At 44.4% G+C, this 15,894-nt stretch overlaps 1 protein-coding gene across 2 annotated transcripts in view; it reads right to left on the bottom strand.

The window, feature by feature from the left end:
• Mak (male germ cell associated kinase) overlaps positions 1–14,774 on the bottom strand; it is a 44,210-nt gene extending 29,436 nt beyond the window's left edge. Inside the window, exons 1-4 of one of the 2 annotated variants that reach the window (XM_075969837.1) lie at positions 14,687–14,774; positions 4,580–4,902; positions 1,856–1,910; positions 940–1,061 (exon numbers count right to left, since the gene is read on the bottom strand). In XM_075969837.1, the coding sequence (XP_075825952.1) occupies positions 940–1,061; positions 1,856–1,910; positions 4,580–4,680 (278 nt within the window). In that variant the 5' untranslated portion in view covers positions 4,681–4,902; positions 14,687–14,774. Of the gene's footprint in view, positions 1–939; positions 1,062–1,855; positions 1,911–4,579; positions 4,903–14,686 lie in introns of those variants that run through there. The other variant, XM_075969838.1, reaches the window with a different exon arrangement.
• Between the last annotated feature and the right edge of the window lie 1,120 nt (positions 14,775–15,894).

The following is a 15,894-nucleotide window of genomic DNA, read 5'->3' as shown; positions in this document are numbered from 1 at the left end:
TAATTTATTTTGCGTTATAGCACAGTTCGATTTAATAATTTTAAGGGCTTGAAAGTCACATGAGGCCAGTGGCTACTACCTTACATGTTTAGATAATATCCATGGTAAGGTCCCCAAAATTAATTTCTGTCAGACTATGAGCTAAAATTATCAACAACTGAACATCAGAGTGAGAATGTGCTTCAGGCTGGTAACATTAATTTTCATCACTCATGTATCTCTAATGAATGGTTCATCAGACCCTCTGGGTGGGGGCAGGGTGGATGTCAGAATGTGAGCATTTACTTGTAGAGGCCAGAGGTCGGGGTTGGATGCTCCTCCAACACTCTCTTCCTTGAAACAGGGTCTCTCACTGAATCAGGAGCCCACTCATTGGCCAGACTGTCTGACAGATGAGGCCCAGGGCTCCCCCTGTCTTCCTTCTCCTATGTTGGGGTCACAGCCATCCACCTGACTTTCTTGTGTGGCCCCTGAGGATCAGAACTCAGGTCCTCATGCTTGTCCCCAGGCCTTTCAGCGACTGAGCCATTTCCCCTGCCTCCTCTTGAAAGCGACCTTTTTCTTCATTTGTCCACAACTCTTCCATAAGATGCTTGAGAGGACAACGAAGACAACATCCTCATTTTTACCTAAATCCAGCTTCACTTTTGAATATAAGACTACTGACGCCCTTCATTCAAAAGGGGAGGGATGGCTGGTGAGTTTGTATGATGTCTTCACGTTAGCTGCTAAGGAATTACAGTGGAAGAGTGGAGCGACCTCATAGCTGGTTCTTCAGTGTCAAATGCTATCGTGTGATGAAATAACTATCAGTTCAATTAATTCAGCCTCTTCAAGTTATAAACCAGCATTTCATCAAGTGTGATGCACTGACAGGATCCAAGGAACTCATGGGGAAAATGACAGGGAAAATATAGTTTTCATAAAATAAAGACATACCTGTCCTTCATTAGCTGATAGAGGTTCTCTTTCATATATTCAAATATAAAATAAAGATGGTCATTTTCTCTGATAACTTCTTTTAGTTTAATCACATTGGCATGATTGAGTTTCTTCAGGGACTGCAAAGTAGGGGAGCAAGGCCATTGTTAAAGCAAATTTACAGAAATCTGCAGGACCTCATTTGTGCTAGCTAGTTACCTCAGGTAACTGTCCGTTTCTCTTAGATTCATTAACGCATTACATGCTAATATCTGCATTATTTTAAAAGCGCTTGGAGCACCGATTTAAAGCAAATATTAATGATCTAAGAGAAAACGGGCCACCAAACCGTCAGTAGCTGCCCGGAGGGTCCACCGGCCACTTTCCCTCCTCATTTTCCAAAGCAGGTCTACCTGTCTCTTTCTGTTAGACTCCACACAAAGTATCTAAAAACTCACCCAAGCCACACAGAATAGACTACAAGGGAAAGGCAGGTCATGATTTCAAAAGCTGCCTTCCCTTTTGGAGTGTGAGCTGTAAGGTCATCTTTAAGTAGAAGACGGCCTGGTTATTCTCTGTTCCCCACTAACATGGGAGCAAGGAGGAATGGAAAGGAAGGGGGCAGATGCAGTTATCATTAGGGGGCATTTGGAAGAGTCAAAAGCAGTGCTTCTCAACCTGTGAGTCACAACCCCTTTGGGTATCGCATATGGGAAATCCTGCATATCAGATAATTTACATTATGATTCATAACAATAGCAAAATCAAAGTTAGGAAGTAGCAATGAAAATAATCTTATGGTTGGGGTCACAACGTGAGGAACTGTATTAAAGGGTCGCATCATTAGGAAGGCTGAACATCACTGGTCTACAACGGAATGATCTCAGCTGCTGTCCTTGGAGATGGTGTCCTGTTGGAGCCTTGACGTTTTTACCTTAACTTCTCGCAAGTTCATACACTCATCCCAAGAATAGAACTTCCTCTTCATCCTGAAATAAATGAGGGAAAGCTAGTGTTCAGGAGTGAAGGCTGCAAGAAACAAATTTCACCACCTCTGGTGTTCTTGATTATGGCTTCACTTTGGGAAACCACTCTTCCTCCCCAGAAGGAAATCCCCTCCTTTCTGTTTACACTTCACGGTGCCATGTTTGGGCTCAGGTGTGCCGGGTCGGGGCCACCACTCTGTTTCAGCACAGTATGGCTGTCCTGAGCTTCCCTTCTCAGTGAGCTCTTTAACTGGGACTGTTTTTTTTTTTTTAAGTCTCCCGTGTACATTTCCTTTCTGGGATTTAAAAGATAAACCCAAACCCTATACCTCAGAAGCGGGACAGGGCGAAAGTTACAAAGTTTGGCAGCAAATTCAGCGAAGGACTTAATCTAACAACATTTACATCACTAGTTCTTTGGATAAGGGATTATGAAATACCTTAAATCAGGGAGAGAAAAGAAAACAAACAAATAAGCAAAACCAAAACCAAACCCACAGGTGATCCAGACTTAAGTCTTTCCTTTTCTGCTTTCCTCGTGGGGTCGGGGGTGTGGAGTGGCGGGTGGTGGCCGGGAACTGACCCCGGAGCCTTTCTCGCGTTCTACCCTCTTCCCTATTAGACACAGTAGAATGTTTAGCTTAGGAAGTAATTGCGCTGCTCAGACAACAGATGGAGCATATTTCTGTGTGAATGGAGGTTTAGTCACTGAAGGGAACAGGACAAGAAGAACAACATGCTGCAGAGTGCCAATTGCCATTCAGCCAATTGCCGCTGAAATACCAGCCCACTGGGGCGTGGTCTATTGCTCTTTTTTAAAAGAGCAGCAGTCCTCTGCAAGCTCTCTTGGTTTCTGCTCTTGGTTCCGGCTCTCGCGCCAGCGACCAGACTCCTTTCCTGATTGTCGGTGTTCTGTAAGTTTTACCCCTAAAATAAATACCCCTTTAAATCCAAACTGGTGTGAGCATTGTTTCGTGCATTAATAATGTGCGAAGCGTGGAAGTATATGCCAGTGCTCAGGGCACAGAGGTGGCAGATCTCTGTGAGTTTGAGGCCAGCCTGGTTTACACAGTGAGTTCCAAAGAGCCAGGGTTACATAGTGAGTTCTGAACAGCCAGGGCTACTACATAGTGAGATCTTGTCTCAAAACAAAACAGCCCTCCCCCAAACCTAACCACCCAACTATGTCCATGACTGCACTTAGTGGTATGGTCTCTGTGATCATTTTTATTGTCAACTTGACTGGCTTCAGAATCACCAAGGAGACACACCTCTGAGTGCATGTGTATGAGGGTGTTTCCAGAAAAGTTCAACTGAAGAGGGGAAGACACACCTTGAATGTGAGTGACCCCAACCTACAGATCCTCGGCTGAATAAAAAGGGAAAAAAGTGAGCTGACGCCAGAGTTCATCTCTGTCTACTTCAGAACAGCCGAGGTAGTGTGGCCACTCTGTCGCCAGGCCTCCCCTGCCATGACGGATTGTACCCCTTCTCCAATCATGAGGCACAAATAAGCCTTTCTGCCCATAGGTGCCTCTGTCTAGCATTTTATCACAGAAGGGAGAAAATAATACAATCTCCTATTGATGATTTGTAGACCACCAGGAAACTGAGAGTGATTCGATTATGTGGGCTAATTTCTAAAATGCGGGGCCTCGTAAAGTCAGAGCACACACGTGAGGAACCGGGTAAGGGACTGACAGCGAGAGGGAGTTAAGACGTGGGCTGTGGAATTGCACAGCTGGGTGCAAGTCCTTGTTCACCTGCTCATGGATGGATGGCCTTTCACGGCCTCTCTGTGGCTCAAATGCCTTCCCATGGGGCATGTGCTACTGTATTACAAAGCATATTGAAAACTTAGTGGATGTTCTTTTGTTTCTGAGTTTTCTATGAACCATCATGAGACATGAAGGGTGTCATTGCTATTATTTTTAAAGTATCCTCATTGAATTAGAATTTCACTTAAGAGTCCTTCAGGCTCTCTAAGGAAGCTTTGGGAATCAGTTTGGTGAAGATCAGGACTTCCCCAAAGGCACTTTGCAGTGCCATGGGTTTTTAGAAAGTTGTTACTTCCCAAACGACAGATCTAACATAATGGCTTTAAAGCAAAAATCAATTGAAATAAAGCCATACAGGAAAACTAGATTAATAAAATGATTGCATTCATCCCAAAGTGTACATAGGAGATGCCAATTCTTTACAAATTGATTTCAGAATTTTAAAAGTATCTGATCTTGCTTGAGGATGCTGAGGTGGCATATCCTTTTCAGAATTCACTTTGACATTGTAAGTCCAACCTTATCTTGACGCTGATTGTTTTTAAAAAAACAGTAAGTTCTAGTTTGTTCCCCATGTTTAACTTTGAGAAACATTCACTACCTCCAGTTTTATCCCAAATGCATCAGGCATAAAATGCAGAGCCCTCATATTTATGTGGTTTATTTATGTATCAGAATAAAGCAGAACATTAAAGTCATACAGACTTTTCCTTCATGTAAGAATCCTCCTTTCTGCTAACTTTCTGTTTCCTAGAATAGTGTCCCTCACCACTCAAACTACTTTGGGGTCTGAACTGAAACCCTCTCCCTGATGCTGCAGGTTCTCAGGCAAGCAAAGGGAAACAAACACCCAACATTTAGACGGAAACTCCTCTGTGCCGCGCACGCACACACCTCTTGATGGCCACCAGCTCCCCGGACTCGTTGCTCTTGCCCATAAGCACACTCCCATAGGTGCCGTCCCCCAGCTGCCTCATGGTTGTGTATCGGTTCATCGTGGGAAAAGGTAGTGCAGCAGAGGCTGTTCACGGAGATAGCTTCCTTGTGCAATAGAAATCTAAATACTTCTTTATTTGTGGTCCTTTCCCTTCTTGTTGCTATACTGGTGACAGGCTTGTCATCATTAAATACGGCTCTTCCTCGAGATCAGGTAGGCTCATGAGATACAGCGATAAGGAATCTGGCCGAGAGACACTGCTTCCATTGTTATGGACACCCTGTGAAAAAGCACACCAAAATGCTTCATTATAGAACGTCCCGACAGCACGTTCACTGACAACCTAGACACAGAAAGATTAGAGCTGATAGAAAGGTCATTGTTGGAGGCCATTCGGGCGGTGTGGAAGGAACTCTACACACAACACACTCACAGGCCACTTGACGATTCCCTGTCCCTGCACTGGGTGGTCTATCCACTATCTGAGTGCTTTCTCCAAACGCACATTTTGGGGGCACACGCAAACCTCTTTTTCTGTAACACCTAAGGTTAACATCCATCTCTAACAGCCACCTCCATATCTTCTGAAGATGAACACCATACTTGGGCAGTCCTATTCCAGTGCTCTCCACTGATTCAATCATGTCCTTGAATTGCACCTCCCTCTCCAGCAGAGAACCCAGGCTGTGGTCGGTTACTGCATTTAGTGGTCGTGTGGCTAACTTACTGCAAATGAACTTACTGCTTTAGGGGTCAAGAGGCTAGAGCGTTTCCAAGTGACCAGTTTGAAGTAGTTCACAAGGTAACCTCTCTCGGGTGTGTGGTGACTGCACTTGAGCTTTTTGTTACGACCTGAGTAACTGAAATTTACGTTAAAACTATTATTGAAAAAATAAACTCAGGCCCTGAAGTGGTGGCACACACCTTTCACACACCTTTAATCCCAGGCAAGAGGCGCGAACAGCTCTGGGAGTTTAAGGGAGTTCAAGGCCAGCCTGGTTTAGTAAGCGAGTTCCAGGACAGCCAGAGCTGTTTCACAGAGAAACCCTGTCTCAAAAAACCAATAAATAAATAAATTCTGAATTAGAATTGCTTTATATCACCTTTTTTTAAAATTTCAAAAATACAGAAATGTATTAAAACAATCAAGGGACAGAGTGTGGCCTCAGACCAGGAGTTCTCCTAAGAATGTGTAGGAACAGAAGTGATTTGGATTTAAATGTTTTCGGACTTTGGAATATTTACATATATATGTTGAAGTAGCATAAGAATGGGACTCAATTCTAAACCTGAAATACATGCATGTTTCATGGACACCTTCAACACACGGTTTGAAGGTAATTTTATGTGATGTTTTGGTGAGCTTCAGGCTTGAGTGTGACCTGTCACATGATGGTAAAGAGTGCAGTTTTCCACTTTTGGAGTTAAAGCACAATGCAAAAAAAATGTTGATTTTTGTGAAATAGCATAAAATATCTTGGAGTAACTCTAACTAAACAAGTGAAAGACTTGTATGACAAGAACTTTAAATCTTTGAAGAAAGAAGTTGAAGAAGACACCAGAAAGTGGAAAGATCTCACATGCTCGTGGGTAGGTAGAATTAACATAGTAAAAATGACAATCTTACCAAAAGCAACCTACAGATTAAATGCAATGCCCATTAAAATTCCAGCAAAATTCTTCACAGACCTCAAAAGAACAGTACTCAACTTCATATGGAAAAGCAAAAAACCCAGGATAGCCAAAACAATCCTGTACAATAAAAGAACTTCTGGAGGAATCACAATCCCTGACTTTAGACTCTACTACAGAGCTATAGTATTGAAAACAGCTTGGTATTGGCATAAAAACAGACAGGAGGACCAATGGAACTGAATTGAGGACCCAGATATTAATCCACACACCTTTGAACACCTGATTTTTGACGAAGAAGCAAAAAATATCAAATGAAAAAAAAAGCATATTTAACAAATGGTGCTGGCATAATTGGATATCAACATGTAGAAGAATGAAAATAGACCCATATCTATCACCATGCACAAAACTCAAGTCCCAAATGGATCAAAGACCTCAACATAAAGCCAGCCACACTGAACCTTATAGAAGAGAAAGTGGGAAATACACTTGAACGTATTGGCACAGGAGACCACTTCCTAAATATAACCCCAGCAGCACAGACACTGAGAGAAACAATTAATAAAAGGGACTTCCTGAAACTGAAAAGCTTCTGTAAAGCAAGGGACACGGTCAGTAAGACAAAACGACAGCCTACAGAATGGGAAAAGATCTTCACTACCCCCACATCAGACAGAGGTCTGATCTCCAAAATATGCAAAGAACTCAAGAAATTAGTCATCAAAAGAACAAATAATCCAATTAAAAAATGGAGTACAGATTTAAACAGAGAACTCTCAACAGAGGAATATAAAATGGCTGAAAGACACTTAAGGAAATGTTCAACAACTCTGAGATTCCATCTTATACCTGTAAGAATGGCCAAGATCAAAAACACGGATGACAACTTATGCTGGAGAGGTTGTGGGGAAAAGGGAACACTTCTGCATTGCTGGTGGGAATGCAAGCTGGTACAGCCCCTTTGGATGTCAGTGTGGCAATTTCTCAGAAAATTAGGACACAACCTTCCTCAAGACCCAGAAATACCACTTTTGGGTATATATCCAAAGGATTCTCAATCGTGCCACAAGGACATGTGCTTAACTATGTTCATAGCAGCTTTGTTTGTCACAGTCAGAACCTGGAAACAACCTAAATGTCCTTCAGCCGAAGAATGGATAAGGAAAATGTGGTATATTTACATAATGGAGTACTACACAGCAGAAAAAAATAACATCTTGAATTTTGCAGGCAAATATGGAGCTAGAAAACATTATTTTGAGTGAGGTAACCCAGACCCAGAAAGACAATTATCACATGAAGTCACTCATAAGTGGTTTTTAAACCTAACGCAAAGAAAACTAGCCCACAAATCACAATCCTAGACATCAATCCTAAAAGAGACATGCATAGATCTAATGTACATGGGTAGTAGAAAAAGACAAGATCTCCTGAGTAAATTGGGAGTATGGAGACCTTGGGAGAGGGTTGGAGGGGAGAGGAGAGGCAGGGAGGGGAGGAGAGAAAAATGTAGAGCACAATAAAAATCAAAAAATAAACTAAATAATAAATAAATAATAAAAATAAAGGAAAATAGTTGATTTTTGTGAAATGATGGACTCCTTATTTCTGGGTTATTTGCTAATTTACATTTGTTAATGAGTCAAATGAGAAATGTATTGACATACATAAATTCAACAAAAGTTCACTAATGCTTATGTGAAACTCTTGGGAAAGTATGGAATACAGACATTTTCAGATTTTAATAAAGCAATATGGTGGTCATATCTATGTCACTGATGCCTTCAAGTAGCATGGTCATACACCTGTAGACAAAACTTATGGAAAGAAAGAGCAAAGCAGACAGACAGTGGGGGGGGGGCGGGGGGCAGGGATCATACCATTCGGTTCCTGCTGTCACAAATGAGTTTACGCAACTTTATTTTTAAAATTTCATTTTCCAGAGCTTTGTGGGCTTCAAAACCACAGATGTGAAAATATTAAAATGGTTCTGCCGGACTCCTAGGCTCCAGCGGGTCTTGATTTTGTTACTGTAATTGAATAAAATAAGGTACAACCTAACTCACAATTCCCTCCATTGTTCTACTTTCAGTTCAGGCAACTGTTTTTTTAACTCGTGTCTCTTGATCGTTCTTGGCTTCCAGAAATCTCTCTCTGTGCTAGAGACTGTAAGGACATGGAAAATTTTAAGAAACTTTGCTTGATCAGGAGCTGATTAAGGCACTGGGTTCAAGAAACTTTGCAGCATGAAGAGTTAGCTGGAAACAGGAACCTTTGCAAAAGTGCAGATCAACTGTCCCTAGCAGCCAGTAAACACCCAGCATTGTGGACTAGACAGGAGCAGAAATAACTGCTTGGGGAGATGGTGGGGGGCATGCACAGAAGCAGAAGTAGCTGCTTACAGGAGGAAGAGGGTATGCAGAAGGAGTCCATACCCTGTAATGAGCAAAACCAACCCCCTTGACCCTGAGTAAACCTGGCTTGCGGTTTTTGCCTGTATGTGTCAACCCCAAATGAGGAACGGGAGCTCTCCCTACTGTGCTACATTATATGTAATGGGGAACTCCCAGCTAGCTGGCACAAGAAATAAACCTTGCTTTTGCATTCTGGACTTGACTGGATTCCAGTGGTCTCTCTGGGGGTCTCAACTTGGGCACGACAGAGACTTTATGCTTGGTTCCCGAATAGCACCATTAGAAGACAGCTTGCTTTGAAATATCCCTTCTGGTTGGGTCCTGCATTCTAGGGTTATTTTCCTCCCACCGGAGTGCTTCCACTTTCATGAGGTAAAACTCAAGAGATGCTTCTCTCTGACAGATGGTACTTCAGGCCCAACAATGAGGTGTCATAGCTGTCAACGTCCCCAAGGCATCCCAAAGCAGGCTTTCTGAGAAAGAAGCATCTGTGAACGCACACACGCACAGCAAAAATCACATAGTTCCCTGTTTTCAGGGATGTATTTGGAATGCTGTAGGGCTTTTAGATCAGAGGAGTATCTATGCATTTAACACTTCTTCAGAGAGTAAACTGCTGGGGATTGTGGACCCGCAGACCCTGAATTTCCTGTGAACAACTTGTTTTTCCTGCGCTTGCAGCTACTCTGAACAAAACAATTTGTTTTCCTGTGTTTGCAGCTGCTCTGAGTGCTGGTGGCTTGCAGCTGAAGGATCCTGGGAGTTAGGACATGGCCATTGGCCGGGGAAGGCCCTATCTAAACTGCCCTGGAACACAATAACGTTGGCATTCTTGATTCAAATTGGCATTCTTGTTTCAAGAATGACCCATGACTCTGTCTCTGTGTGTCTCTGTGTGTTTCAATCTCCAGCCCCTTGCCTGGCTCCCACACCATACCATAATGTAGCGTGAATAGCGCATAGAGCACGGAGTGCCAACTGTCTCTCACTACAGGCATAGTACACTTAGAAGTACGGACACTACAAGTAGTACGGACATTACAGAAAACATTTCCTTTAAAGACACATGGAAACAGGCTGTGTAATCCCACGGTAAGATCTTGTAATTGTAAGACCCCTGTGGTGGTTTGAATAACAATGGCCCCCATAGACACTTTGCTTGGTCCGTGGGGAGTGGCACTATTGGGAGGTGTAGCCTTCTTGGAGTAGGTGTGACCTTGTTGGAGGAAGTGTGTCAGTACTGTAAGCCAGTTCCAATGAATGTTTTCCGTTATAAGAGAGTTGTGATCATGGTGTCTCTTCACAGTCATAGAAACCCTAACTAAGACAATGCCGTTTATATTTAGGGTTTCTTTATCTTCCTCAATGTATACCTAGGTGAAATGTCTTAAGGAATGCCAGCAAATGGCTTCTGGTTTGCCTGGGGGGGGGGAGAAATGAGTTTTCCTAAACTGTATTTATACTATACGCTCAGATACCAATCAAAATATCAAGGTATTAATGTAGAAAAATCACTGTAGATGGTTCTTAATTGAAATGTACTTTTCTTCAGTTCTTCTTTTTCTGCATGAGCAAACACAACTGGGAAAGGTGTTTGGGGATGTTTGTTCTGTTCTGTGCCCCCTGCTGGGTTAGCCACCCACAGACTAAAGGACATTTGCTGCATTTGGGTTCTGCAGATGATGACAGCACACCGGATTGCTGCCCTGTCTCCCAGTTACCCCTGCTCAGGGATGCATGCCTGTTTCGAGGAAACGAGCTCTCTAGAGAGAGGTTTACTGATCCTTTCTGGCTACGTAACAGCTAGACAATTTGTTTAGGCAGAAAGCTGTATCACAACATTCCTCCATTAGTAAGGATGTAAAACAAACCCACAGGGAGTGAAATGGACTGTTTATGATCAACCAGAGACCAAAGGATGGAGTCCATCCGATGCTCAAGTTAGGCTTGAAGCACTTTGGTTTCTGCGTGTGATGTCCAACAATAACCACTCCTTTTGGCTTTACAGTTGCTGCACTTCATAAAGAAATCATCCCCTTTGTTCCAAAGCTACACAGCCTCCATACCATAGCACAACCATAAGACTCCTAGCCCAGTTCCTCTCCTTGAGACATCAGCATACAGCTGTCAATGGGCAGGGTCATGTGGCTGTCAGTGCACAGGGGCCTGTGGCTGTCAGTGGACAGGGGCCTGTGGCTGTCAGTGGACAGGGGCCTGTGGCTGTCAGTGGACAGGGGCCTGTGGCTGTCAGTGGACAGGGGCCTGTGGCTGTCAGTGGACAGGGGCCTGTGGCTGTCAGTGGACGGGGCCTGTGGCTGTCAGTGGACGGGGCCTGTGGCTGTCAGTGGAAGGGCCTGTGGCTGTCAATGGAAGGGCCCATGGCTGTCAATGGAAGGGCCTGTGGCTGTCAGTGGGCAGGGTCATGTGGCAGTCAGTGGACAGGGGTCTGTGGTACCCTGAAACCTGGAGCTGCCCCTGGATCATCCTGATTTCTGGAACGACACTAGAAAGGCCTTTGAAGCAGAGACGAGAGAGGAAGTGTGAGACACTAGGACCTGGACGATTAAGGCAGAAAAATCTACATGAAGCATCACCATAAAAATAACGTAATTCTGAGGCTAGAGAGGTGGCTCAGTGATTAAGAGCATTGGCCGTTCCTTCAGGGGACCCCAGTTTGAGTCCCAACACCCCACATATCAGTTCACAACTCCAGTTACAGGATACACAGGACACAGACATACATGCAAGCAAACTCCTCGTACACATATGATAAAAGAAGTAAATCTTAAAAATTTAAATTTTAAAATATAATTCTGAAACACGCTGATGTGGGAACTGGAGAAATGGCTCAGTGAGTAAGAACAAGGCCTGGGGACCCCCGAGGACCTGAGTCTGGCTACCTAACAAGCACAGGAAAACCTGGGTGTGGTCACATGTGCCTCTTACCCCACAGCTTTGGGAGACAGAGACAGGAGGATCCCTGGTGTTTCCTGGCGGCCAGCCTAGTCCAGATTCAGTAGGGAAACCCTGTCTCATGTAGAAAGTGACATAGCAGGACACCTGCCTTCTTCTCTAGCCTGTGCGCACACCGCACACGCAGATATAATGGCATGGTGACGACATCCTTTAACTCGATTATCCTCCTGATAACAACTGACTGAGCACAAAGCATTGAGAGCATGGAAGAGGAGAGTCATGGTCCCAAAAATGTCTACACTGTTTTAGGAGAGGATACAAGAGGCAACACTGGTAAGCAAGGTGGAGGGGAGAGGGTGGGCTTAGGGGTGAGTGGTATTCAGGAAGTAGAAACAGAAGGTAAGAGGGTACCTGAATAAGGAGCAAAAACTACTTTGCATCCACTTCCCAACCGCTCCTCATCCTTCCACTACGGGGCCCATCAACCACCATCACCACCACCCTGAAGGGGAGGGCCACCCTGCCTCTCTGTGCCCAGTATCACAGCAAACAGACAACCCAGTCAACGACGACTCTCTGCCTTACTCTGGAAGCTAAACCGTTTTTGACAAAGCTATTCTAGAAGTTTCATTTTTAAGGCGGACTAACCAAACACCGGATAAACAATGGAAATGAAAAAGTCTATTTTGGGGATAGTGACAGCAGGGGCTATGGTTAGAGGTAAGGACTAGTCAACAGGGACCATAGCCATTTCCTGGTGGTGTGTTTGGGATGAAGTGAAGGTTATGTGGATGCCACCAGATATTGAAAAGGTCAGAGCCGTGAGAATCCATCCATTTCAAACCTCACCTACTCTTTAGGTAAAACATGCTTGCATCCTAGACTTCCTAAGACACAAAAACCAAAAGCTTTAGCAAGGCTTTCTCCAGAGTCATGTGAATTAAAAAAACAAGCAGGTCTTCAGGGCTGGAAGGTGTTTCCCATTCCGCCCACTCTCTGAAGATAGAGGGACAATGGCACAATAGAAGGCAGCGTAGATGCGAAGGCAGCGTGTGTGTAGGCCAGAGGTCAGCCCCTGTGTCCTTCTGGATGCTGCCCACCTTGTTCTGAGATGGAGTCTCTCACTGGCCAGGGACTTGCCAACTTGGTGAGGCTAGATGACCAGTAAGATTCATCTGTCTTTGCCCTTGAAACTACAAGTGTGTGTCTGTCTGTTTTTTCTTTTCCTCTCACATTAATTCCGTAGACTGAACTCAGGACCTCATGCTTGTGTGGTGTGGGGCAAGCATGTTCCCATCCCTGAAGGTAGAAATCAATATTTCCTTGCACCACCTTGCTGACTGCATATCAATAGCTACTTTTTACTAACGGAGCACAGCAAGGCCCTGAACTGATTACGACTCAAAAAAGCCTTATATCTAATTTAAGTAAAAGCACAGCTCCCTGCCCATGGGTCTTCATCTCACACGCAACATCGCTGCTCTAAATCTATGAATGTAACACAGTTGTTAAGGACTCCGAATTTTCAGCAGCTCAGACGTACCATTCATCAATCCTCCTGCAGGTTAAACACATATTCCATGTTGACATTAAAAAGAACATTCATTTAGACTTCCACCCATAGGACTGCAAAAATCTTCATTCTCTCTTATTTACTTTAATCCAAATGTATAATTACAACACAAATGCACAGTAATTGTCAATTCTCTACTAGCTAATAAGGGATTTAAATAAGATTAAAAGGGATTAGTGTGGAGGGCAGATGGAGGGTAAGATGGGCCTGCCAGTCACCCAACAGAACCGGTTAGGATACGTCTTAGGGGAACACATTATCATAACATTCCAAGGCCACCATTAACTTTTTAAACTAAGCCGTAGTGTTTTAAGAATTTTTGAATCAGCTAAAAACAAAATAGAGGAATAAAAAAAAAGGAAAAGAAAATCCACACTAGTCAAGTGGCAGACTTATTTATAAAAATCAAACGAGGGATTATTGTAACGGGAAAAGAATATTCGCCCATCCCCCAGCCTGAATCTCATGTAGCCCAGGCTGCCTTTGAATTTGGCTATTAGCTCATGGTAGCTTTAAATTCTTGGTGTTAGTATAGACTGAGCCACCATACCAGGCAGGAAAAGATTCTGCCTCAGATTGTAAAGCCACAAAGACAGCTCTGTGCTAACATTCACGAACTGTTTCAAAGTTAATTAATGAATGAACCCACGGCACGGAGAGCTCTAACACCCTGCACAAGGCCAGTTCTAATTAAAATAGGTCACCTCTATGAGGATCCTTTACCATTACAGCAAATGACATAGTGTCAACAAATGACATTAGTCCCTGTGCTCCACATCTGTGCCTAAATAAAAGGTCCAAGTGCGGTAAAGAGCCAGTCTTTGTTTGGCAAATTTTATTCCTTGTGAGCTAAGTCTCTAGGAGCAGATGCCACTGGGGTTGGGAGGAGGGGGTTCTGACCCCGGAGGGTGGGTCTCCCGGGCTTGGAGAGGACACCTAGACAGCCCCTCAGTGCAGGAGCTCAGCTCTCACCTGCTTGCAACCTTGAATGCTCCGAGCAGGTCTGGGTTGGACCTTCTCTTTCTCCTCCCTCCATTTCTACTTTATGAGATCTGAACTCTGTTCTGCTTCCCCTGAGATTCAGTCCCGTGCCTCACTCCTAAATGTAGTTTCCACTCATCCAGAATATCCTCAGGATGTGTAGGGGACCCAGGACATCAGCTCAGCCTACGGATCTCTTTGCAGACGTGTTAAGGGAGGATAGCGCCAAATCCTGGAAAGCCCTAGGGAGCCTGGAAAACTCTGGGGAGTCCTCGGAGTCCTGGGGAGCCTGAGGGACCCTGGGAAGCTTAAGGAGCCCCGAGAGCCAGCCCCCTGCCCGCGTCCTCCCGTTCCCCAGCCCGTCGCTCCGCCCTGGGACCCTCCTCTCGCCCGCCCGCCCGTACCGGCGTCCAGGTCCCGCCTCCCGGTGGAGAGTGGCCCTGGCTGGACGGAGCGCCGAGGCGTCATGCCGGGTGGCTTCGATGCTCAGGTCGGGTTGGGTCCCGCAGCCTGCTTGGGATTACCCGCCGGTGCCGGCAGCTTACCTCGATCACTCCCTTGTGAAGCTCCAACGCCGTGTGTGTTTCGTATCCTAGGAAACGGCCAGGGCGCGCCTGCCCGCGCGGCTAGCCCCGCTCACACCACGCCCACAGAGGGCGGGGTCGAGCGCGACACGCTCCGCCCACCACCGTGAGTACCGCGTCTGCGAAGGTTCCGCCTGTCTATTCTGCCAGTTCATCTTTTTTTCTTTAAATGATTAATAGTATTTATTTATTCTTAAGACATTTCTTATTATACTATCGTCACCTTGAAAATATGAATATTTATATAATTCACCCCTATGATCGGGCCTTTCTAGATGTTGTTGGCTTTCACAATATGTAAGGTGATTCAGATCTTGTTAGGAAATACCTTGAAACTGACAAGCTAGAGCACCGAATAGAGAACTTGGATACATATGACTTAGCATGCTGGAAGTGTACGTGGTCCATTGGCACAAAGGAGGGCTATCCACCCACCACAAACAAGTCCTAAGTAGCTACAGGTTGAGAACTAGACTTTCCATTGATATGTAAATCAAAGGATGAATTGACTCACAAATGTTAGACACTTTAAAATGAATAGATTACCCATTAAATACTGCAGAATAAGATAAATCACCTTTAAAGGGAGATGTTTACTCTTATATGAAGTAATTTGCATGACTTATATGAAGTAATTTGCATAGCTTATACAACATAATTGGCGCAGCATGCAAGTCATGTGGCTGTAATAAATAAGGCGTTGAGTTCTGTATAGGAAGTGTTGATTATACACCAGGACAGGAGCAGCTAAATGAATGCACTGAAGACAGAAGAGGGGCCAACAGTGGGGAGATCCCGGAAGGCAGAGTGTATAGGCAGGCACACCTATAACAGGGTGTGGAGGAGAGCTGAAGAAAAACAGTGTTCACAAAGAGAAAGCTGACTCTTGAGATTATATTATAATTTTATATATTCTTTTGAGATTATAATATAATTATATCCTTTCCCTTTCCTCCTTCTAGACGCCCCCCTCAATAACCATTCTTGCTCTTTCAAATTCATGACCTCTTTTTTCATTGATTGATGTTGCAGGCATATGTGTATATGAATATGTTTAGATATAACCTGCTCAATCTGTGTAAAGTTACTGCGTCTGTGTTCAGTGCCGGCTGCCTGGTATCAGGTAACAGTAGATGCGCTCTTCCCTGGGGAGGACCATGTCCCCCACT

The sequence above is a fragment of the Microtus pennsylvanicus genome, chromosome 4 (assembly GCF_037038515.1).
Source record: "Microtus pennsylvanicus isolate mMicPen1 chromosome 4, mMicPen1.hap1, whole genome shotgun sequence".
Lineage (NCBI taxonomy): Eukaryota > Metazoa > Chordata > Mammalia > Rodentia > Cricetidae > Microtus > Microtus pennsylvanicus.
This window is presented reverse-complemented; position numbering and strand designations above follow the sequence as displayed.